General features: G+C 45.0%; 1 protein-coding gene across 1 annotated transcript; it reads right to left on the reverse strand.

Moving 5' to 3' along the window:
• Nucleotides 1-19,241: 19,241 nt before the first annotated feature.
• Nucleotides 19,242-23,084, reverse strand: SFRP2 (secreted frizzled related protein 2). The gene is made up of 3 exons (XM_075090981.1): nt 22,387-23,084; nt 21,698-21,778; nt 19,242-20,288 (listed from the first exon to the last, which is right to left on the reverse strand). The coding sequence occupies exons 1-3, from the start codon at nt 22,877-22,879 to the stop codon at nt 19,984-19,986; spliced, it is 879 nt and encodes a 292-aa protein (XP_074947082.1). The 5' UTR covers nt 22,880-23,084; the 3' UTR covers nt 19,242-19,983.
• Between the last annotated feature and the right edge of the window lie 3,031 nt (nt 23,085-26,115).

Below are 26,115 nucleotides of genomic sequence, written 5' to 3' on the forward strand. Positions count from 1 at the left end.
AATCATTTTCCTGAAACACATTCAAAACAAGTATTATAACTTCACTGCGGACAACAGCCAGATGGGTTTTCTTCTCTTAACCCTCACTGCCCTTTCCGTCCTCTGAGTTGCTGGATATGTTGGCAAGTTCCTCTGCTCCTCTCACCTGGAAACTGCTTAGAAACCCCGCAGCTACACTGAGGATGGCGGTCACGCAATCTCAATGGCTGTGATGCACAATGTGTGCAGCTAATGAACTCCCTCAGGGTGACTGACCAACGGAGACGATGGCATACTCTAGAGGCCTACAGTTATAGCATAACTTTAGCGAAAAGGGACCTTGGCAGTTATATAGACCAACATCCAGTGCAAAATAGAGTGAAGGACATCAGGTTGCTCAGGGCTGAGTCCAGCTGAATTATCAATATCTCCATGGATGAATATTTCACTGCCCCTCCTGGCCTCCTGTGGCAGTGAATTCTCTTTTTCTTCTTCAGTACATGAGGACAAAAATCACTGCAGCAAAATTAGCAAGCTGATGTTTAAATGAAATGCCTCCTAGACTTAATAAAAAAGGTCTAAGTCTGATCTTTCAGCTACTCTAATTAGGCAGCTGTACAGATACACCATAAAGCCTGCAGAATAGCTCACAGAAAAAAGGCTGAAAAGGGGAATTTGAGAGTATTCAATGAAGTCTAAAGGTAGTACTTCTGGTTCCAAACTGGGTTCTATCAGAAAACATCATTATAAACAATGGTGCTTAGTTCTTGTTTTTCCTTCAAAAGCTTCCAATTCTGTAAATAAGTCCTTAAATTTTCTATAAAAATTCTAAAACTCAAGGGGATAAATTTTTCTGATTTTTATGAATGCTTGCGTTTTTTCAGTTGAAATGTCTGTGTTTGGTGGTGGTGGTGGTTGTTGTTGTTAATATAACTTGAAGCGTCAAGGTGCCACTTTATGTTGATTTTTGCCATGTACATCTTAGCCCTATGGGTGATGTGTCCTTGCATTTTGCTCTGAAAACCAAGGGATATGCTGCGATTTTACCATCTGCCTTAAGCAGCTGTGTGGCACTTTACTTGTCTAAGGGAGAAACAGGAATGCCAGTCATCATTCACATGGGGAAAGATGTACACTTTTAGATGAATTTAGGCACCAAAAGGTATAGCTGCACCTAGCAGAAACTTCAAACCCATCTAGATGCCCAGCTGCCACTCTCTGCTTCCTCAGCTCCTCTTGCTGTTTCTGTCAGATAAAACTATGAGGAAAGTGGCTCCTGATGTCTCATCTTTGGAGGTCATGAGGATTGAGTTCAATTAATAAGGAAGGAGAAGAAAAAAGAAGTCTTCATTATACTTTTTCAGAGTCAAGTAAAGGCGTTGACAGTCTAGTCTTAGTCAGCAAATACCATAAAAAAGAAGCTTGCCTTGTAGTTCATATGTATGCTAATGTACCTTTACAAAAGTACAGGACTACACATCTGCAAACTCTAACCTCATTAAAGCTGAATTAAATTGCAACAATTACATTATATAGCTCAAAGAAGAGATGTGTTTCTATTCACACTGCATTATTTATTTGTTTACCAGCTAGCAAGTAACAGGGAACTTGCAGATTCTGAAAATGCATCCATATCTTGCTAATGGAAACTGATTTCTGTTGTTACTATGCAATAAAACTGCAAATACACTCGAGAGAGTTTAGATCCCACTTTCTTCAACATTGTACACGGTACTATTTTGACTCTGTAGTAAGCTAGGGACCAGTTAAGAGGAAGGCTATTGGGCCTTAAAAATAAAATGAGCTTCATTTCAAAGACAGCAGACCATTTGCTAGTATTTCATCATATTCTATTAGCATACTTCTTCCCAACTTCTTAAAGTGAAGAACTTGTACAAAATACTGACCTTTTTGGTTCCCCGCCCCCAACACATACTGATAATGACACTTTTGCTTTAAGTATCAGCCCATCTGTGCCAGAATTTGGATGTGGCAGTGGTTAAATAAATGGAAAAAAATTTACAAAATCCACACAGTGTTTTTAACTTTATTTAGGATACTGCACAGCCAAATGAATCCTTGCATCTCCAGACTTCCCTTTTTAAACTCTAATTGCTCTTCTCCTCCCCTATGGCAGTGGCAATGGCTTGGTGATGAGGGCTGCCCTGTACTGTGGGGCTGTGCTGCATGAGGCAAAGACCAGAGCAGCTGGTAAAGGCTTGTCACAGCAGAGCAGCTAGGAAGGGCTTTATCCATAGGGTGAAGGACTGGACAGGAAGAAGTAAGGGAAGTACCATGAGATGCTGCTACCTGGGTGCTGCAGTTTGTGTATAGAAGGACGGACAGTGGAGTATGTTGATGGTGGCTACGGAGAAAGACAGTGAGCAGAGGCAAATGCTACACAGCAGCACTGGGCTGTGTGTGCAGCAGTGGGCATTAGGCACAGACTAACCCTGTCCATGAAGGTTGGGTATGCAATGTAGAGGAAAGCGTCGGGGACTGCTGCGTGGCATGGGAGTGAGGGGGAGAGTATTGTGGGGGCTGGCAATGGGGAGAGGACAGTGAAGCCCTGTTTAGGTGTGTAGGCAGACTAAGGTATTTGAAAGTTTTATTTGGTCCCCAGGAAAAGGACAATTAAAGGTTTTGGACCCAGCTAGGGACTGTAACATTGGTGTGTAATGGGTGATCGGTGAATGTATGGCCACTGGAATGTCAGTGTCCCCTCATTAGTGGCAAGCTGTGACCTGGCCAAAAAGGTATTTGCTATAAATGCTAAACTGCTGTCTAACTCCAGTGTCCATCAGCAGCAGACAGGGATAAATACTAGATGCCATTTGTCTAGCCAGGGCCTTTCTTCTGGCTGCTGGGTAAAAAGTACTTGCTAACGAGGTGTAAACTAACATTATCCACCTAAAACTGGAAAGAACAGGACAGAAAATAATACTGGTTTAAAAGGATAAGCAGAATGGCTTTTATATGAGTAGAAGAACTGTTTTCTTGTCACAGTCCAGGTAAATCGCTGTTTACGATGGGCTGAAATAAAACCTTCATAGCAGACAAGCAGATGCTGTGATGAACACTTTAACTTCCCCAGCTGGATGACTAAGAGTTTTGGGGTTTTTTAATCTTGAAAAAAGTAATTTCTCCAAATATACCTGCATTTCTCATTATCATTGATCTCACCTTTTATTGCAGTGTTGTACTGGTTTTGCAGTATTTATTGTGCCTTGTTTTAAACTAGATTGCAAGGTTGTTGCAGGAAGGGCCAGGTATTCATATGTATGCTTTAGCCACTAAGCACCCAAAAATTGTGCCTGGGCTTTTTGATACTACTGCAGTTCTAATGAAGAGTAATTATGATTAATGCATAGAGTTGTATGGAAAGCTACCGTCTCACCATGTGCCAGCTGTCATAAAATCCTGGAAAAGCTGTGCGAGGGCAGGGAAAGGTTGAAAGTTTCTTGATAGCTCCATTTTCCAAGAGGGAAGGAAAAAAGTGTAGAGGTGAACGAGGGCCCGACAGCCTCGCTTCCCAGGAGCCGGCGGGCAAAGGGGTGCCTGGCCCAGGCCAGGAGAGGTGAGTGATGCCAAGCCAGGGGGCTGGGAAGCACAACCGCCCCTGTATTTTGGGGCAGGGGCGCTGGGTTTAGGTTGAGGTCTGGGTTGGTCTCTGCCCCTTCCCACAGAGGCCTGGGGAGTGCCTGGGCATCCCCCAAGGTCCCTGATCCCTCGCAGCCCGTGGGGCTGAAAACGTGGCTCCCCATCACATGGCAAACACCACCTCTTACACATGCACCTGTACACATACACACACACCCCCACACACATCATACACACACAGCCATAGACCCCTCCCCACAGCCTCCCTAACACCTCCAGCTGCCACCAGCGCCTCTCCAGTTGCCCTCCTCCTCCCTCCAGCCCTGCTGCTGTGACTCCGGGATCTGTGCTACAGCCATGGTGGCAGCCGTTCCCCCACACACAGGTGGGATGGAAGGTGCCACCACTGGATGCCAGCCATAGCCTGTGGCCTGTCAGCAGTGCCACTGGTGGGCAGCCATTTGGCAGCGGCATGGCAGGGGGCACGGGGAGCCTCAAGATGCCGGTGCTGGAGCTGGGGGATGCTGGGGTCAGCTTGGCTTTGCTCGTCCGTCCCCATTCCCCCAGCCCATGTCACAGAGGTGATATACATAACGGCTGGGGTTGTTCTCCCTCTGAGGTTCACTGGCACTGCTGTCACCAGCCTGGGGCTCTGGGCTGGCCTCAGGAGCTCCCTTGGCCGTGATGCCTGGGTGGGCATGTGTGTCCAGACTGCTGCCGAGGGCCATTGGCCTCTCCCACCTCTGCTGCCCCTTTTAAACACAGCAAGGACATATGTGTCTTTATTAAATATTCTCCCTGTTGGGTTTGCTTCGTGTGCCTGACAAACAGCTGTGGGGAAGTGGCTTGTTTGAGTTCCCTTGAGCATGCCGCTCGACGCCTCCCAAGGCAGCAGCTGATCAAACTTTATTATTGTTTGTTGTTGCCAGGCTATTACTTAATTTTGTTATCTGTTGCATGAGATGCCAAAATGGAGGTGGTGTGTGGTGTCCTAGCCTTTTCTAAGTCTGATGTTGAGGATCCTGAAGATATGGCCACCTGTGCAAGTCCCGAATGGCCGTGCAGCGCTTCGTTTCTAAGAGGCAAGGTTGACGAGAGCTTGTACATGGTCCTTCACTTTTTGTATAGTGCGGGAGGAGGTTTTTAGTGTCTCTCTTGCATAGGGGGATAAATAACAGTAGTTAGTGTATACGTGCTCACATGTAGCAGGCATGAGTCCTGCCACGAAGGAAGCAGAGGATGACCCTTGTCGTGTGACATCCCCTGCAGTAACCCAAGGTTGGCACAGCTCTGAAGTAGTGCGGAGCAGCCGGGGGCTTGGGTTTGCAACTGAGTGCTGTTCAGGTATGGCAGCTTCACAGATAGCTCTCTGCTAGCTGGCTGATGATCCAGCTGGAGTCTCCTGCCAGTAAGACCTGTGCAGCCTCTGCCACAAAGTTCTCCCTATGTGGCAGGGCTGTGTGCAGCCCCTAGTACGTGCATGAAAAAATGCTGGAGTAATACAATTAATTCATATCAGTCACTGGTGGTAAGGAAAGGCCTTATCTGGAAAAGATAGTGGGCTAGTGGTACATTTCCCTATGAGTACATATTTTTTTTTTAAATTACAAAAATAATACAGTGGGTTACATGTCATAAACTCATGCAGTTTCATTGTATACTGGCCATTTAACCCAGAATATCCTGCAAAACCTTCACAATAACCTTAAATCCCTAAAAATTGTTCTGTTATAAAAGTAGTAGTTTTATACTTCCAAGTGCTCTTTAAAATGCAACAGCAGGATCTCTTTTTTGTGAAAGTTGGAAGGCTAAAGTGCATTTACCTCTAACAAAGCAAAAATATTCAAGGGAAAAGGTTTTATATATTTTTATCCTATTTTTTCCCTTTCTTTCTTATATTTTAATAACTAGAGCTAAGCAGCCAAAATGAGACTGGGCAACAGAGGAACATTTTGGCATAAAAATAGTGCCCATGATCAGGACACACATACTGTACCTTTATAACACTTATCAAGCAAGAGCCTCGGAGCACTTGGCAGAAATCTAATCAAAGCCAAGGAGCTGTGTAAGATAGTGTAAACCGAATCACAGCAATTTAAATGACATGTGCAATTAACATTTGGGGCCCTGTTTTTCCATCTCAATCTCTTGACAACCAGACAGCCCGGTCAGTTGTTGGCTTTACCCCACTGTTCAACAGAGCACAACAAACTCTTCAAATTTTATTCTTTGAGCTTCCCCCTAAAGACTGCTTTACTGGATTCGTCTATGTTTTCATAAACTTGATATACTTAAAAGGCTTGCTTTGGCCTTAGAAGGAAACAACTCTTTCTGGCTGACTAGGCTGGATTCTGGGACTCTTGGGAAGCAAAAAATAATGGATTATTTTTTTTCTTCTTGGAACTTTTGTGGGAATGTCAGAACTGCTGAAGCTCCAAAGCAGGTCTGTCAGATAATTTTGGCAAATTCTCAATGTGATAACTACAATACAATACTGTACTGGAAAGGAAAACCCATTAGGAAAATAATAGTAACTAGTATACTTTTTTATATCTCATGATACACGCAATTTACCAAGAAAGTAAAATAACATAAAAATATTCATTGGATACATTTATGATCAAAGAATAAAGCAATATGGATAAAATGAGATGGACATCAGCTGGTTTCACTATAAGCTTAAATCGCTGAAAATTATTGCCCTATACAGGCAATAAAACTTTGTTTTCTAAGTACCCTGTAAAATGCAAAAATGGGACCTCTTCTTGCAAAAGTTTAAAAGCTATTGCTTTTAATTTTCATTTGCACTGGTTAAAATTAAAGGTGCAAATTTCTGTGCACTGAAACATGCATGCACACACTGTGCTCTGTGCATTGTCTATTTTATGTCTAGCCTCTGGATATTGTCAGATAAAAGAAGAACATTTTTATTTTGTGAAGGAGGTGCTCTTAAAAAGCAGCAAAGCACACCAGTCAAGGGAGAAATAGTAAGTTAATCTGCCATAAAGCAGGACATGAAAATGTGTTTCTCCTCATATCTGCAAAAGTTAGCATAGCAAACCACTTTATTTCAAATAATGAAAATTCAAGAGCCAACCCCCTTGTTCCCCCAATGATCTGGCTGGTTTAGGAACAGAAAACTTTCTGCAATAACAATACAATTCTTTTTAGCCACTTTTAGTTTTTTAGCTATTAGGGTTCTCTTTTTCTTTTTTTTTTTCCCTGAAAAAGGACGTCTAAAAATGCATATTTCATAAAATGAAAACGGTGAGACCTTTATCATCACAGGACCCCAGAAACTGGGCATCAATAAAATGTTTTGAAAGCCTAGTGGTAGACTCATGGTAAGGGCAACACATGTAGACCCATCTTATACAACAGCACTATCTGGCATCTGTCCCACTGTAGAAATGGGAAATAATTATCACAGAGAAGCAATGTTGCTTTTGCCTCCGGTAGTGTTTATGTTGTCTAAGGCATCACTGCTTTGTAAAATTGTAGCAGAGAGTGGGAGAGTGCTGGGAAGGCTAGTGGACAGCATGGCCAGCGGGAGCAGAGTGCCATGTACTTGCAAACTTAAAATATGGCAACCAAAATAGCGTGGAGCTACCTTGCAGGAAAGTTCAGAAAGGAGTAGTAGGACAGCTGAGAGCTTGAGAGGAAGCTGGAGTTGGGTGATGGGGTGCTGCACTACTTAAAGAAGATAACACGACTGGGAGATAACACGTGTATTCCAGTCAGAGCACAGCAAAGAAATGAGCAATACACATGTACCCTTGATGGACCTGCTCTCCGCTGTAGGAAGTCTGTCTGAACAGTGCAGAGTTCACTGAACCCAAGCCCTTTATCCCTGCACAGCTTGTGGTTCAACCTAGTGTGTCTTTCACCTCAGCATCTAAAGTCTTGGTCTCGCTATTGGTCACTGAAATGCAGAGCGTTGCTCCCACTGAAGTTGACAGGGTGAATCACGGGAGTGAAGCAATGTGACTGCAAAAGCCTTTGTGGCGTGAGCAAGGAGCGTGCTGGCCCATGGCATACTGGGGAGGCAGCTGCTGAGCAGTATGGTGTGTATGCAAAGCAGCTTCCCCAGCTAAAACCTGACAACTGAAGCCACTGTGAGGCCTCAGGACCCCTGCCATATGCCTTACATTCTGGGTCACATGCTGAAATCCATGTCACGAAGCAGTCGTGTGCGTGCTTTAGTCTTGCTGAAGTCCAAGGGAATGAAACACATCTTCAAAGTTCCGCATGTGCTCCAGCACTCCTGTGTCCGGGAGGCGCATGGTCGTTGCCCTGTCCTGTTGCAGGGAGGTGCATTTCTGACTCACAACAGCTTTAAGACAGCAGCAACAGAGTCAAAGGCTCACAATCCTTGCTGCTGCATTTTAGCTGTGTTCGGAAGGGAGCACATCCCATCTGAATGTGTGTTCAGATTTGCACTGCCCCAGAGTGACTGCCCCAAAGCTCCCATATTTTCAAAGAGTTACATGGGGATTTATGCAGCCAAATCCCATTATAATCAATGGGAGCTGGGTGAATAATTACACTTCAGTTCTTTGTAAATAATGAGGAAGGTTGCCAGTTATTGCTGATTATGATGCTGTCTTTTGTAGACCTAGATCCACGCGTCTACTGGGAATTGCACTTAGACCACCAGGTTATTTCACATATTGGTATAGTTTCTGTGTTTACTGTGCATATCACTTCAAAGAACCAAGGTTGATGACTTCTGGTCCACTGTGTTAGCAGTCCGTCTCCTCTCCATCTCCTGTTGTTTCCTTTCACAATCTGAGTAACAAAAAATGGTGGTGTAAATAGAACTCCAACAAAGAGGTCTGTTGAGCCTGTAATGCTCCCCTGAAAGGAGGCTGTCTAGGGGATGAATGGAGCAGGCTCAGCCTAGCAGTAGCGGGGAAATAGATGACTTGGCATTGGAGAGTAGCAGCCAGCAGGGTGCATATGCCTAGTGTAGTGGCAAATAATGGTTAAGCTAGTCAGTTGAAGGGCTAAATGAGAGGACATTGTCTAACCCTGTAACCGTAACTAAATTGTAACCTGAAAAGAGTTTATAAACATCTGGCTGCTAGCCCATCTCTAGAGCTTAATAGCTAAATCTAAGGTGCAGAATTTTTGAAAGCTGCAGTTGAAATTATTACTTGGAAGTGTTACCGTCTTAAGCAGATTAATTGCATTTCAGGATTGTAGAGTGTATTAAATTGTGGTTTGAGCATCTCTGCTGGGTTTTCCCATTAAATTAGTTTCCACAAGATCAACATTTATGACAGGCACTATTTCCATTTGGAAATAGACACCCATTCAAAAACTCATTTTGGTTTCATGACATCTTGCTGCTGATTTTATAGCTCTGCTCAATATTTCATACAGAATTCTAATCTGGTGGTACACCTTAACTTCACTAATTATTATATTCATGTCTTTATTCAGATGCTCATCTCCTTAAGCTTGAATGGAGTGACACATCTGTATCTTTTGATTTCGCATAAATTTAGCAGTGCAGGAGTACATTTCCTTGTACTGTTCTATTTTATTTTAATATTGCTATTCGGTGACAATGAAAAGCATATACTGGTTAGACTAATAAGCATGTGACCTCCTCTGCAGACTAACTTCTCAATCTTTTTATAGCTCCTGTTATTAATAGGACAGCATCTATGTGCTCTGCATTTGTGTTGCAAATACTTACAATAGTTGGAATCATTTTCTAATTACTTAAACAATGCACTGTAGCAGCACCAATTGAAATTCCTGTAGGCTACAGGCTTGCTAATTGTTTCCTTTAGTAAACCTAATTTATAGGGCTGCGCAAATAGTTGCTGGGTTTAAAGTATTTTGGCAGCTGAACTGAAAAAAAATGTTATGGACTGAATGGAAACTTCATTTCTTTAAGAATTGTCAGCACAGCAACAAGAATTGATTTGAGGTTATAGAAACATTTTTTAACACCTGGCAAACTGTTTCATTTGGTTTTCAGGTACATTTAATAAAAGCAAAAGATTGGATCATAAACATGAGAGGGAAGTAGTCCCAGCTCTCCCGTTTTATCCACTAGTTGAGTGAGTAGGGCAATTTACCTGGGATGTTAACAACTTAAATTCAAGACTCCAAACGGTTCAAGCTTTTAGTAAGGTTCACCTAACACTCAAATGAAAGTCCTAACACTGGAAATTAAGTATTCCAGGATGGAGCTCTGTTTCTTTCCTAGGATGTCTACATTAAAAAATAACCCAGTGCATCAAGCAAGCAAAACCAGAACATGTGGGTCAGGTTTCTTGTGCTGGATCTTCTCTGTTCATGAGTCCGATGTGGGGCCATGGTGCACATCTGCTGGGGCAAGAGAGAGGCTGAGGGTCAGAGATGGGCTCTGATCCCTCTTCTTCATGTTCTCCCGCAGCTATGCAAAGCGAGTAAACTAGTCATCAGGCTGCAAGCTTCTTTCTCTATCTGATTTATTCTGTAATTTTATACCATTTGGAAAAGCTTCAGTAGCAAATCTGAGAGTGAAGCACCCAGCATACTCCCCATTCAGGTGCATAGCTATCGAAATCTCTGGTTACTGGTTGAGCTCTTGATCTGAACTGGGACATGAAGCACAAAGGGGAGGAGAGGACAAATTTACACCTGGATCTCCCACAGCTTGGCCGAGTGTTCCTCATCTTCTCTCATATATCTATTGTATCTATTTGAGTGTGTTTGAGTGAGTATAGATAATGCTAATGACTGTCAAAGTCTGCTACCAGAACTGGAATATTTAATTTCAGAAATGTCCACTCCCAACTTGGAAATGAAAAAGAAACAGCACTAGGTGAATTTCCCCAATTTATTTGAGTCATCCAGACCAATAAACCATTTAATGAAAAAAAGTTCAACCAGCTGTACTTGGATAAATGAACTTCTTATAGTGTGAAAATTGACAGAGACTTTGGGTTTTCCATTTATCTAAAATTGCTATCAATACTATAACTTTTATAATATTTTTTTGAAGAGGTTCTTGCTCAGAAAATCTCTGAGCATTAATGTACATTTGGGGAAACTTGTTTTTTAAAAAAAAGCCTTGCAAAAGACTTTATTTTTTGTTGTTTTCTAGTATTTTTACTGGCTCTGGAGTAAAACCAGCTACTCATAAGGCCTTATTTTTCAGTCTTTCTGAATTCTGTGCGTTTTATATTATCCTCAGATTTTCTTCCTGTTCTTTAACATACTTAGGTTTTAGCAATCTCAGTTAAGAAACTTTGGTTTTTTTCAGAACCAAATAAGATTGACTCAAAGATGCATCTGCTATGTTTTTGTTGCTTGACTCTGCCTCCAGAGGAAACTAGAATACAAAAAGAAGACGCTTTCCCAGGTGCAGACCTAAGCGTATGCAAGTTTTGGTCAATCAGGTTCTCAGGGTCAAGTCTAGTGAATCTAACTCTTCCCAAAGATGAGCATTTCTTCTCCCCATCCCTTGGTCTTATCCCCAACTGCAACCTCCCTGCTAGCTGTGGCATTTATGCAATAAACACAGAGAATGAGCATGAAATGTCGGACTAACTATTCCTTCTGGGGTTAAGCTAGTGGCAGATGAAGTGAAGACTATGCAAGCCCCTGCCCTAGACTGGGGGTTCGCTGTGACCTGCTGTATCCCTATCTCTGAAAATAAACTTGAAGAACCAGCCCTCCTCCGCCTTCCCAGGGTTCTGCACTCTTATCTCTAGTAGCCGCTCAACAACACTTCTATCTGTCAAAACCCTCTCTGATGCCCTAGCAACAAGCATCCAGGCTCTTTTCCAGCTGACAGAAGCTTCCTGCCACCTCCTGATGACAAGTGCTTCCAACATTTCCAGCTGTCAGACTTTCAGCATCTGCTCCACATGTCACCAGGCTGACTTTGCTGAACCTCAGGCAGCTTCACGCTCAGCCAGTTGCCTGATGCTATATGGTGAGAATGACTTCATCCTGACCACAGTCACTTGTCCACCTCTTCATGTGCTGAGCCAGTGACAATCAGGGTTGCTGGTTTTTTCTTCCAGATAGCTTCTGCTATTGAATTTAGATACTTATATATGTTTTATTCAGACTTAGTCAGCCATTGCTCTAATACTATTTTAGAGTAGTGGCTTTAGTAGGGCTCCACTGAATTTATTCCAAGTGCTTCTCTTCCAATTGGAGTTTGAGCAGGAGTGGCTCTTCTGAATTGTTGATGTCCTTAATTTATATATGGCATGACATTTAAAAAATAAATACTCTTACTGTTAAAGAGTCAGACTCTTCAAAACTACTCAGTACTGGATTTACTCTGCTTCTATTAATGTATATGGAATTTTACCACTGATTTCCCTAGGACCAGCTCTAGGCCATCATTTCACACTTCATAAAGTCTACCTAGAATGTGCGTTAGTACCAAATTCTCTGGCAAATCTTATCCTTTTTTTTTTTTTTTTAAAAAAAAAAACAACCACAAAACTCTGTTTCTGCACTGTCCTTTCACTAGAGTGTCAGAAGTGGAATACATCAGCCAGATGAGACTCTCCCACTGAAGTAGATTATGCCATTACAGTATTCACCAGCACCTTCTTCTTATCTCTTTTTCGAGTGCTGCTGTGTGTAAAGTTTTCCACAAGCTCTTCTAGATCCTTTTTCTCCTTGAGAGGATCAAAGATAGAATGAGTGTGGGAGACAGGCAAGCAGGAGGAGAGCCCAGCTGGCAAATACAGCAAGCCTGGGCCTCGGTGCTGAGCCTAAGTGCTCAGCCTTACCAAGATAACTGTAAGGCTGAAAAGGTGTATTTTTCATGTCCGAGATATAAGTGTGCTGAGCCCTGCCCTGCAGATGCTCATTAGGCTGCCATCTGAAGGGATCCAGTGTGCTGCTTTCCTGCCCTGTGGGAGCTCACAGAGCCAGAGCAGCGTACCAGTCCTTGCTCCTTGCCTTCTATGAGGGGCAGATCACCAGAGGGACCCCTTCATGTGCTACAGGGACAGGCTATACAGAGAATAAGTTGATACTGCAAGCTCTTTAATAGCCCTCACCATCCCAACAGCTTCACTTGGTGCCGGGCAAACTGTAGCAGCAAATTGAAACTGAGCCTGCTCTAACATTATCGTTTCTTTGCAAATGTCTGGACTGAGGGCATTTTTAGGAAGCACTATGTATGACCTACCTGCCACCTGCATCACCCCCTCCCTATGCACCAGATGGTGCAGCCATGGGTCTAGGTGGGTCTTCTGCTCAGCTGCTGAACTTGCCACAAACCATTCATCATATCTAGCTGTTCTTATTCAGGGCTGATTTTGGGTTGAGTGATTTTGTGTGAGCTGGGCTCACACACTGTTTACCTTGTGTAATTGATACCTCTGCCTCGAGGAAGGTGGTGGGAGCATACAGCTGGGTGGTCAACAAAATGGAGGCTCTATGGAGCAGCTCACATTTAGATACGATGTGCACACATTAAGTGTAGTTATTGCTAGGTGAACTTCACCCTAAGGTAGATTGTGGCACTCTACTAGCACAGGAGGTGTGCTATATTGTAATCCATGTTCTAGGTGTCTCTAATGATCCTTTTAAGTTTTGTATGGGAGAAAATGCAGTGTCTCTTCCATTTTGAGACACCTCATTAAATAATAGACACTTTATTAATTTTATATATATTAAAAAACCTATACTACTGACTTTTATATTTCTTCTCCTTGTTATGTGCTAGTTAGTTGCAGCAGTTGTCAGGCAAGTCTTAACAGTTAATGTTGTTTCTTGCCCTATTGTGTTGTAGAAAGCAGTGTTTCATACAAATCTTTTCTTCTTTATCTACTTGACGTAGCAGTACAAAGTTGAGGAGGATGCTAATCCTTCCAGCAAGATTTCTAAAGCTCAGTTCTGGATCAAGGGACTGATTTACATGCAGTGTTTTCTCGTGAAAGTAGGGCTAGCTTTAGAATTCCAGAGCTCTCCCAGCAAGTCATATATTCTAGTCGAATGACAAATGAAACAAAAGGGTTAAGACAATTTTAACATTTCACATGTGTGGGACAGATTATGATACTACTACTTGCTAATATTTTCAACAGTCTAGATTGCATTTCCAAAATCCCTGGGTGCCAAATATATTAATTTCTCTAAGGATATATGTGTTGCGGACAAATTTTTAAATATATGTGGGTACCTCAAGCAACAGATAAGCATATGTAAGGATCTAACAAGACTTCAAATATACTTTCTTACGTTGCTTCCATCAAAATTAATTTTTCATCCTTTTGTAGTATAAGTTACTTAAAAATCAAAACCTAAGAATACTTTGGAAATTGACCTTATGCTTTAGTTTTGTAGACTCTTTTGAAAATCCATGCTGTATTTGAAAATGCACATGATGTGAAAAAACCCACCATTCATATCACTGGGGTGATTACAGTGTTACAGTTCACAGAACGTAAATAAAAGTACCGAAAATTTCTCCCATATTGAAGTGTCTGAAGGAAATGAAGAGGCTGTGTGAGGCTATAAGATCATCTTTAAAATAATTTTCTTCCCTTGTTAAAAACAAATTATTAAACCCCCAAATTCTTAAACTACAGTGTGTTTTCTTGTATTGCCTGATCATTTTCTGGGGGGAGTTGCTCTATTTTCTGAAACTCTACCTCTCAAAATTCTTTTGCCTTACCTATTACAATTAAGCTATTGTTTTGCTTAGGAAAGTGGTCTTACTTAATTCAGGTTTGTGCCTCGGAGTAAACTGAAATGATTAATAGCTCTGTGTGTGCTTAATGACGTGAGGCCGGCAGCCACTAAAGCACCTGTCTCAGTGTGTAGCAGCCAGGATTCACTATTGTGCATGGCTGGAGATTCACATAACAAAAAAGGCAATTAGACAATGTTAGGGATTTGAAGCAAACTATCAATGCAGGGAAATTTCCAGGGAAGGATTAGTTATCTCTTGCCTGATAAAAGCAGGTATCAATAGAAGACTCTTAAATTGTTCTTCCATAGGGGCTCCATATGGAAAGTTTAGTGTCTAATGAAGACTGCCAGGGTTAAGCTCTGAAAACAAAGAACTGAAAAGTTGAAAGTGTGCTTAAATTAGCATTTCTGCTACCTTTTCAGATCACTCCTAGGTCTGCAAGTTGCTGCTAGTTTGGGCTGTGACTCTAATGGCAACCTGTTGTGTCCAAACAGAAAATACTCCGTGATTTTAGCATCATCTTTGTGGGCTGAAAATTACCCAAAAAGGATGATCTGCACTGTTTGGGTTCCGAAAGAGCTGCATTAATAGTATTACCTTATCATGGGTCTTAGAAGGTATATTTGCTCTTTCTTGTGTCTGTTTTGTAAGACATTGAGCATACCTCCTAACTTGTGCTGGTCTTTCTATGTGTGCAGTAACTGGTTTTGAAGTTTGCTCCATCAGCTGCTTTGCGGTGCAGCTTTCTGCATTGGTTGGTTATTTTGATCAGTTGTGAGAGCGATGAGCTGGCTGGCTGATTGCTGAGGTGTTCCTCCTGGCTGGGTGACAGGCTTGCTGGCTGACCTCAGCCAACTGGCTTTAACTCTGGGGGGGGATAGCGGCTAATATTTTCCAAGGCATCTAGGTGATTTAGGAGCCCACGGCTCACCCTGAAAAGGGTTGATGCATTTGGAAAATGTTACCCTATTAAATTCACCCCGAAGGGATATAGCATAGGCTAATTTATGTTTGTAAGACAGCTTTGGGTTTTGGATTCCTGTGATGTGAATATCTTGCACTCTCCTTTCCGTACAGGGGCAAACAAGATCCATTCCTGTGGCTGTTTCGTCAGACAGTCAGGCTGTACGGAATCTACATCTGCTGATAAGAAAGCAACTTCTAGATAAATCATACAGGCATGTCTCTGAAGCCTAGAAAGAAGAACTGCTGGCTCCAATAACAAAGGCCTGGGCTGCCCGACCTAAGGCAGGCTGCCTACTGCTCTGGTAGCAATCAATCCATCACCCTTCCTCTGGCATTGCCAACTGTGGGCACATTGCAAGGGCTTACAGGGCTTACAGGGTTTGGCAAGGATGGCAGCAGGCTGCAGAAGCAGCAAAAAAGGGGCTGCCCTGCTGGCTGCGTGGGGGTTGCTTGTGCCCCCACGGGCACCTGGGGGATGGTGAGGCAGTCCATGCTTGAGTCAATGGTGGCTCTGCTCTTAGCTGATGCCCTCAATGGCTGAAGAGAGGTAGTGAGACATCTGGAAGAAGGTTGGGAGAGGTGCACTGTGGCCCCAGTGGGAGAACACAGGGTTCTAATGATGGGGCTGAGATGTGTGGGAGACCTGGCTATGCGAGGGAAGGTGTGCTTGATCTGTGTGCTCTTCATGCTTGCTATAGTCTTTAAATATCCTTGTATTCTGCTGTCTGTAGAATAGGAATAGTGGGTGTGCCTGAGGCAACCAGCATGTGTCTGTGGTGCTCCTTGTGGCATCTAACCACCCTCCTGTCCTCACAGAAAACCATTAATTAAATTTAAATGCCTCTTGCTGAATTTCCTGCATGGGTCTTTTTATGTCTTAAGCTGGTCATTAGGATTTTTGTGGCTTATGTGTAGTTATACTGCATGAGTTCTTTAATAAACTATACCGAGGGTGCAAGTGTCTGTATGAGAGGGGCAAGATAGGGGCTGAGTGGCTTCTCTGCGGGTGTCTGAAGTGAATGAGAAGTGAGGAAGAAAAGAAAGGATTAAGAAGTAATTAAAGGATAGAGAGAACGATAAATAAGGAAGAAAGGAAAAGACTGCAGGAATATTGCTGATGGGTTTTAAATTTTAATTTGGGCAGTCATTTTTTTACACACTCAGGAGGAAGAAGAAGTTGGAGGGAGACTTCATTGTTGTTATGCTTTCAAATTATAATCTAAGTGCTGCCTTGATTATACACCATTCTGATTGCTGTGGTCTAGTGATTAGAGCATAAAACTTGGAGGCAAAAAATATGCTGCTTTTCATGACGGTAAAGGACTTGCTGGGTGGTTTTGAATGAGTTATTTCACTTCACTGTGCTTCATTTTCCTGATCTGCAAAATAGGGATATTAATGCCTATTTTTGTGAAGGCAGTCTGAGAAACTTAAATGGAAACTTCTGTATAAATGTCAAGTGTCATTATTATTGTTCTTAAACCAATCCATTGTAGTCAACTGCTTTTATAGTTTCTATGAAAGCAAATACAATGGGAGCTACATAATTGGCTGCCTAACAATGTTGTTTTAATTAGAAGAAGACAAAAAAGCATCTGAAAAATGCAACAGTGGGTTGCCTTTTTTCATCAATTAAAAAAAATAGTTTCTGCTAGAACTGAACCATACCATACCAGGTAATACAGTTACTCTGAAGTATATGATCAGAAGTAGCAGGCTCTGATAATTTTTTTTACACGTTTGGTTCACTAATTGCCTGGCACAAAGATTTTCAGTTATTGTTGAGCAAGTAAGAGTAAGGGTAAGAGTATGAAAAATGTATATGTTTACTTCTTTGCCTGCACCTGAGAGATGACGTTTCCTCAGGATGTGACTTTAAAGTTCTAATTTTCAGGTGAACAGTTTGCAATATCTAGTTTATACACCTTTGGAAACAGACAGTGTAATAAACACTGACATTCCGTCTCGGTAAGGTGAACATGACCCATCTTTTAATATGTTACTTTTAGAACAAGGTAATGGAATTAAATAGGGAGAATGTGAGTGCCATTAGTCCTCACATTTACCTAAATCCTCCTTATCTGAAGGGTAATCCTGCCTCTGCCAGTTCACCCTGAGGTTGGATAGTCCCGGTGACTCAGCCCAGGGGCACATGCGGAAGGCTTTATCAGTAGGGGTATGCTGTATGGCAGGATGTTCTTAATCCAGGATGCTGATTATACTAGTAAAATTGAACATTTGCCAGTCTAGTTTATTATTCTTCTTCTGAATTTGTCCTGACAGGAACAGGATTTTGCTGGTGTAACAGTGTTTATTTTGTGATGGAGGAAGGGGAACGTTGGGTTTGGTTTTTTTTAAGACAGAGCGATGTTGGTCATAGGTAACGTGTCTTCATACACCTAAGTGATTTGGCAAAAATCTGTTATGTAGTCTTGGCCTTAAAATGACCCTGGAATGAGTAACTTGTGACCTGTCTGTCCTCATCAGCGTCAGTACTGCTGCCTTCTAGGACAGCCCAATTAAGATAATTTTATGGTTGCTGTAGGAGGACTTAGTATATGTAAGGCAGGCTGAGTGGAGCAGTCCTGGCTGTTCATTTTCAGTCCCCAGGGACTGCATTGCAATGACTGCCTCTTCAAAATGCTTTCTTCCACCAGGCAGCACAAGCCCATTTTTTGCATCTTTGGCCAGCTCCTCTTTATCTGTGAGCGTGTTCCCTCTAAAACCAAAGCTGTTCAGGGGTATTACATTATATGCCGAGCAAGGTGGGTAGAGCAACGTGACGACTGGATGCTGATGGCTCTGTCAGATGGTGGACATAGTGCTGGTATTAAAATAATTATGCCATAGCACAAAAAGACTCAAATCTGTTTCCTGGGAAGCCAGGTCCATACAGAAGAAAAGTTTTAATGACATTTCCGCAATGTATTGACCTTTAAATAAAGAAACTGTCTCACAAAATAATTGCCAGTTTGGAATGGGGCTTTTTGTTTGGATGTTTGTAGCCTTTCTGGTTTTGGTTTTTTTTTTTTGATAGTTATACTTTTGAGGACATTTGTGAGGACTGCTCTTGCCTGGCTTGGTCAGAGTCTTACCATTGCTTGTACCAGGTGTAGTGAGTGCATTAAGACTGGGGGAGAGGGCAAATAATTAATTTTTCAAAAACAAATGTAACATGTTAGACCTTTAGATTTTATCTTTTTATCCTGATGGTGAAAAAATAACACTAAATATAGGAAATTGAAATTAATTTTTGTTTAAAGAAAAATCTAGTGTTAGATTTGTATTCTGTCTATGAATGGTTAACATAAAACATTGTCCTTCAGAATACTGGAGTGCTCATTCTCTCAGTGAAGCTAAGAGGAATTTTTTATATGTGACAGCACTGGGAAGCAAGACTATTTTTCAGTGTAAGTACAATAGAATTCTAGCAGGTAATGCTCTTAATCAGAAAAAATTTTTAAGAAAAATGCTGAAAAACATTCCTCTAGTTACACTATTAGGTACGTTTCATTTTCTTTCTTAGTAAGAATAGTGAGTGTACATACACACAAAACATGCCTTGCTCTACCATTATTCTGAATTGCTACTTGCAAATGAGATTTTTCTGTCTACTCTTGCACTCCTTAACATGTCTTTTTCAAGTGTAAGAAATGGATAAATGGATTTGATTTTTAAGCAAGTGGTATCATTGGAATTCCATGGTGGCAAAGAGCAGAGTCTTCTGAGGAATGAAAATGCAGGCAGTCAAACAAAGGAGACACAGAAAATCATCTTGAATAGCTCAACAGACACATATGAAAATGAGTTGACTGAATCTCAGCCCCATGTCTCGTGGGCTCATCTCTGGGGAAATGAGGTCCACTACGATTTTTCTGACTGCAGCACTAGATGCTTCCTTGTGTTTCTCTGCTGGCCACTTGGGGTAGAAGGCCAAATTTTACTTTGCTGTGACAAAGCCCAGTCAGACAGCTTTCTCCCAGTTCTCCAAAACCAGATTAAAGTGAATACAGACCGAGACAATGGGTAAACTATGATGTAACGTTTATATACAAGAATATAACATTTATCTGGAGTATTTACAAGGTTAATTAAAGCAATATTTTACAACTCTTTCAGGTTAACCACTAGGTATATTACAGTTAGGCTACAGGTGGTTTAATTTGCAAAATAATAAAGAAAAAAGTTGCATTCAGATCAACCAGCTCCAAAACTTGTTCATTTTTTTCTGAGAAAGAAGGGCTCAGACTTGTGGAAAATAAAATGTGAGAATGATTAATATACTCTTATTGGTGCCTATGTATCATATGCAAGAGTTGTAACATGACCTTTATAGTGTTAATATAGATGGCGAGCCATTTCACCTTGGTGAAAGAGTCGTACCCACTGTGACAGGCCAGTCGCACGCGTGGCTGTCTTCCTCTGCGTCTCCTACTCGTGCACAACAAACATGCATGTATACAGAGAAGCAGTGATATAAATGAACCAGCATTACCAAAACAAAGAGGGAAAAGTCACATTTGCAACCATAAAAAAAAAAAAAGCTTTAAGCAAGATACTTTAATACTTCCCAAAAATAGTCATGATTTTTTTTTATTACACTTTAACCTATGTACAGAAAGAGAGGGCTCCCTCCCCTCTCAGAAAGCGGTCACCATGTCTCATGCCCGTGGCATCTCGAGGCTCAGAGGGGCCGAAGCAAGAAGGTGCGGGAGGCCCGGAGAGCTCGGGACAGAGGCGGCTACTGGAGGTGGCCAGAGCGGAAGCCACTAACACTGCAGTTTGCGGATGCTGCGGGAGAACCGCTTGAAAGCCCGCTGCCCTTTCTGCCACCGCTTCAGCGAGGTGATCACCAGTTCCCCAGCTTGCTTCTGCCCCATCACCAAGTAGGGCACGTTGATGTCATTCATCTCGTCACAGGTACACTGGAGGCCACCTTTCAGCCAGAGCACGATCTTCCTCAGATCCCTTTCCGTCAGCCCATTCAGCTTGTAGATAGTTTTGCTCTTTGTTTCGGGGGTGATCTTGGTATCCCCATTGATGTAGGCAATCTCCTTCACTTTTATCTTCAAGGCTAATAGAGTGAGGGGAGGGGGAAGTCGGGAGAGGGAGAGAGATGGAGAGGTTTTTTCCCATTAGTGCACATAAAGAGGACCTGGGGAGGGAGGTGCTCTATTGCTAATTAAACTGTCAGGGCTGACAGAAGAGGCAGCAGGTGGCTCCATTTCTAAAGCCACAAAGGCCATGCAAGTCATTTCAGTTTGAATCAACCTTAGGGCTGAGGGTTTCTTGGTTTCTTTTCTCATCTCCCCTCTCCCCCCTCCCCCTCTTTTTTCCTTCCTTTCTAAATTAATATTTTCTCCAGCTTTTCTCCTGTTTGCAAACAGAGACAGGGCAGGTTTACCACATTAAGCAGCACTCCATTTTCTGCTGGGAAAGGGCAGTCTTCATGAAACTACAGTTTGAAGGGGAGGTGAGTACCTAGACCTAATCTGAAACCTGATCTCTGCTGCGGCTGAAAACTTCTAAACTTAATTTATTAGGCGGGAGAGGATTTTAGGCAAACCTGTAAGGAAATGATATTTCACATGCATTGTTTTTTTGAAAGAATAGATCCTGTGGAGGGCAAATTGGTCCAACAGCTGCATTTGATTTGGTAAAATAACTAGGAGGGGGATACAGGGGTCTGTAAGATTCTGTGGGGCGTGTTTAGTTTTAGGAGGACTTATCTGAGTGTAATTTGCCAGGCCAAAGCTATTAGTTGTTTTAGCAATTATGTCCCACAGTCACAGTTTCATGTCTTGGGTGGTGTTTTTGTTTTTAAAGAAAGACTTTTGAATTGCTGTAGATATTTATACTACAAATCTGTTTCCAGGTATAAACATTGACCTATTATAAAAGGATTCCCCTCCTTATTCCCTTTTTCTCTTGAAATGCTAATGTGTGGATAATGTGCCGTTCAGTTGTCTGTGTTGAAGGGCCTTTCTTGTCCTCTTCTAACCCCAGATCTTCCCATTAAGTTTATATCCCCAATTGTCTGTGCATTACCTTCTCTGTCAAATGATATATAGAGCTTCATTCTTAATCTGCGGAGAGAGTCTTTCTTACGATACATGAGATTGGTCATGCAGCTCTTTCTCATACGTCTAAATGAAGCTTTGCTCTACTTCTCCCCAGGCAACGGTCTGGATGAAAGATTCTTTTTTTTTTTCTTTTTCAATTTTACTTTCTGTTTGGCTTGTCAGCAACATCCACATAAAAGAGCACTACTTCAAAACAGCAAACAGAAAAGGACTATAAAAAGGACCACTTTATTCTGAGGTGGAATTTTGTGTTTCACGACCAAATGGTCAGATGGGTCCATCTGCAGATAAGACAAAGCCTTGCCTTTATTCAGGCACATCTCTCTCTCTCATTCCACTGGGAGTTTTACCTGACCCTCAACTCTCAATTTTCAACCGAGCGGGCTCTGCTTCCACTTACCAAAGTCATTTTTGCAGAGGTTTTCCACGATGTCGTTATCGTCTTCATTTTTGTTTTTGCAGGCATCGCAGACCTTGGGTGCTGGAAATGCAAGGGACAGTCCCCGTCAGGCTCGGGGGGAAAGGAACAGCAGGTGGCGTTGGGAACCCTTCGGGAAAGGCCAGTTTTCCATCCCTCGATGGACGGGCTGACCCTGCGCCTTCCCCGGCCCGGCGCTGCCCGAGCACGCTGACCCGCCTTACCTTGCTGCAGACCCACTGGAGGGGGGCACAGCGTGCTTTTAAGGTCACCCCTAAACCAAAAGGGTTTTTTTACGGGGGAAAGAGTAAAGAGGGGGGACACACACGACAGACACCACTCCCCCCTCCCCAGCCCCGCGCTTCAGCGATGGTCTTTGCAGAGGGAGGATGTCCCCTGGGCAGCCGCGCGGCTCGAGTCCGGGGTCCCCAGCCTTTTCTCTCGGGACGGGTAAAGGCCGGGGGCTGCGGGCCGGTGCCAGTTCCCCGACGGTGCCTGCAGTTTCCCCGGTCCCCTCGGGAAAGCCTCCCTGAGCCCGACCTGCTGCCCCCGTCCCCGGTCCCCCCCGTCCCGGGGCTCCTGCAGAGCGGCGGGGGGGGACCCCGCTGCCGGGGCGGCTCATGGGGGGGCAGGTGCTGCCGGCCGGGGGCAGCCCGGCGCCTCCCGCTTACCTTCCCTGGTGACCGGGAGGATGTGGTCGCTGCTGGCCAGCGGGATGCAGAGGTCGTTGTCCTTGGGGAAGCGGCTGCAGTCCAGCATGTCGGGCCAGGGGAAGCCGAAGGCGGACATCACCGGGGCGCAGCTCTCCTTCACCTCCTCGCAGAGCGAGTGGCAGGGCTGGATGATCTCGTCCAGGTCGTCGATACAGACGGGGGCGAAGAGGGAGCAGAGGAATTTCCTGGTGTCGGGGTGGCACTGCTTCTGCACCAGCGGGATCCAGGTGGAGGCCTGCTCCAGCACCTCCTGCACCGTCTCATGCCCCAGCAGGTTGGGCAGCCGCATGCTCTGGTACTCAATGCCCCGGCACAGCAGCATCGGGGCGGGGATGGGCTTGCAGTTGGAGCGCTTGTAGGAGAAGTCGGGCTCCCCGAAGGGGAAGAGCCCGGCGGCCGAGCCCATGTACTGGGACGCCAGCAGGAGCAGGGCGCAGAGGCGGCGCTGCATTTTGGGGCGCGGAGGAGCTTCTGGGGGCGGAGGGGGGGGGGGGCTGGCGAAAGGCTTGCGGGCCGGGGTGGCGGGGCGCGGAGCGGGCGGCGCGCCGCTGCCCTCAGCCGCAGGCAGCGTCCCCCAGCCCAGGCTCCTGCCTGCCAGACGGGGACGGAGGGTCTGAGCGAGATGCGGGGGCAAACGGGAGTTTTCTGGATTTTTTTGTATGCAAATGGAAGGGGGAGCGGGGGCTGGGAGGAGCCTGGTGACAGCCATCCAGAAAGGATTGGTCACTACTTTCTCGGTCTGCTTTTGCTCAGGGGGGGATTGTCTTTTGGCAGGAAATCCTTGCAAGGAACGTTACCGTGCGAGCACGGGGAAGGGGGGAAAGATCCCCGCGAACAAAGAGCCTGGGAAGCCCGAGAAGTTCCTCGGCCGGGCGTGGGGAGCGGGGCCGCTCTCGGGCGGCGGGTAGCTGGAGGTGAGCTGTGCAGCGAACACGACGACTGCCAGGCGGCGGGACCCCCCCCCGGCCCCTCTCGCCCCTTTAGTTCTTCCCCTGCCAGCGGATGCTGGATGTGGCCGGGCCGGTTCCCCGAGCAGGGGGGAGAGGCTGGCTGCTTCCCCAGCCCCCGGGGGGTGTCTGGCACCTCCGCCCCCTCCCCGCGATGCCGGCGGTGCCTTCCTCCTGCCCCCCGCCCCCCCCAGCCCCTCCTGGCCCTGGCTCTCCCCTGCGAGGAGCCGGGGGGTGTGTGTGTGCAGTGGACCCCGGTCCTACAGCACCTGGATGGCCCCCCACCGCCAAAGGGGCTTTTCTACGGGTGGGAGCATCCAAGTGTTTTTGAAATACCGTCACCTGGCACGTTTTTCTGAGGCTGAAAGCGTGGGCCTGGCTCTGCGCAGCGTAGGCGCGTCCCTTTCCCATCGCTCCTGTCTTCACCTAGAAACTCCCTTAAAGAATTATGTTTGTGTTGATTTACCACAAAGGGGAAGACAACAGGCAAGGCACTGGGATCACAATGCAGCGTCAGCGCAATTTGGATATTTCTTGGATTTTTAGTAATATTATTTATGGGATTACTACTGAAAAGGGTAGGACTGTGTAGTATCATTTTGTGGTAAACCACATTCATTAATCAGCTTCTGAATATATCTCCTTATAGAGATGTTTTATGGGAAGCTACCCTTGGCTATGATGACTTCTGTATGTTGCAGGATCCCTGTATGTCCAGCATCCAGACTGGGCTTCCCGGAGGTCTGGGTTGCTGCCTGTGGCATAGGAAAGAGATAGGACCTGCAGCATCTCCCTGGGGAAGGTGCGGGGCTGCCACACTGGAGTGGCCGCAGTGCTGCCCCAGGCAGGCTGTTGTCATATGCTGAAGGCAGCACCAGCTCCTTCAGAGGAGCTTTCAAGATCCTTTCCAGTGGTCCATGCTCATGGATGTAATCTCCCTGTAGGTCAGCTTCTCTCTTACTTAAAGTTGTTTCATAGCTCGAAAATAAATGTCCTGAAAGTCTAATATCACTTGTGGAAGAGCTTAAAAGTAGTTTATTTCTTACAGCTCCACATATTCTTGCCATTTATTATCTGTGTCCAACTCATTCCTTTGAACAATAAATCTGTAAGCTCCTGGCCTCAGTTGGCTTCAATGGCACTTGAGCCCCACTAATGACTTATGGTGCCCATTTTAAGCCCATTTTGCCAAGTCCTGAGGATAACCAGAGGCTGTAGCTGTTGCCACTTGCAGGAGATGTCACTTCCACCTCCCAGTGCTGGTCCCACCAGCCTCTGTCACCAAACTCCTCTTCAGTGGAAGGGGACCTACCAGCACGTTTGCTCTTACCCTGAATGGCCAGGCTATTCACCATGTCTTTGTAAAACAGGCAAGTTTGTGGTTTGTTTCTCTTCTTTTTTCACTGCTTCTCGGTTTTTTGAGTCATTGTCATCCCTTCAGATGGATCTCAGCATGATCAGAAGACAATTTGACTGCTCCATAAATTCCTGGTAGCCCCGTACACCACTTTCCACAGACCCAGCTGGCTGGGCTGTATGGAAGCAAGGACCCAAATCTGAACAGATTCTGTTTAGACTAGAGGTAATATCCGTTTTCTACAGTGACGGGTAAGACATTTCCAACAGAAATCTGCTCATCTTTTTCACCAGAAATATTTGCTTGCTTGTTTCCAGCCCACAGGAAATAAAGAGGAAAAACTCACTGTTTTTCCTGGGTTAAGCTTTGATTTGAGATGAGGCTTTTTGAGACTTTACTATTTCCATTTTTAATCTCCCTTGATGAACTAATTTACTATAAATTTGAAAGGATCTGAGATCATGTAAACAAAACTGTCCCAAGCCTGCAGCCCCAAGCAATCATGACTGCCCTCACTCTGATCCCTTGCAGGGGAAAGCAGCAGAGCACGAGGCTGCCATCCGTGTTTCCTTGCTGGGAACCCAGGTACAGCTTTCCTGGCCTGTGGGCCTGCATGATGGTTGCAGTCATTGCGGTTCAGCGGGGCCCATACACTGACGCGGGCTGGGTGCGAGCTGCGTGGAGGGGCTTCTGAGGCCAGGAAACCTGCTGCATTCGCGGGGTCTGGATGATTTTCATGGTAAAAGCTCGAAGGCTAGCAAAGCCTAAGCAGGAAGAGCATCTTTGGGTGTCCATGCCTGTGCGTTCAAGGGGTAGTGGGGTGGAGGAGGAGACACTGGTGGGGCTGTCTCCATGGGGGATGTCGGGGGTCCTTGTGGTCTTGTGTATCTACTGAGAGCAGGGAGACCTTGCAGCCTTGCCTTCCTGGGCTGGCCCTGCGTCGCTTACATCGCCTTTTGGGAGGGATGGCATTGGCTATGAAAGGTGGGTCCGGGCAGCTTTTGGGGAGCAGGGTTGTGTTTTGGGCTGTCCCGGGGGTGGCTGCCTTCCCCGGGTGTCGGGGCACACGTCGGGGCGGGGGGGTGGGGTGTGTGTCTCCCCGTCGGGACCGATCAGGGGGGTGGGTGGGGGTGTCCCGCCGCACGCGCTCAGGCCAATAAACAGGCACTGTTTGACGCTTAATTGGGAATGAAACTAATGAGCTCTTTACGCCCGTCGGCCATTTAAGCCCCCCGGACCCCACCCGGCATCGGCTGCGGGCCCGGCTCGGCCCGGCCCTTTAAGCGTAGGCCGGCTGCCCGCCCTAGGCCGGCGCTCCGGCCTGCAGCCGCCCGGGAAGGCCGGGGCCGGGCCGGGCCGGGCCGGCGGAGTGGCCCCTTCTCC

The sequence above is a fragment of the Phalacrocorax aristotelis genome, chromosome 4, assembly GCF_949628215.1.
Source record: "Phalacrocorax aristotelis chromosome 4, bGulAri2.1, whole genome shotgun sequence".
In the NCBI taxonomy this organism is placed as follows: domain Eukaryota; kingdom Metazoa; phylum Chordata; class Aves; order Suliformes; family Phalacrocoracidae; genus Phalacrocorax; species Phalacrocorax aristotelis.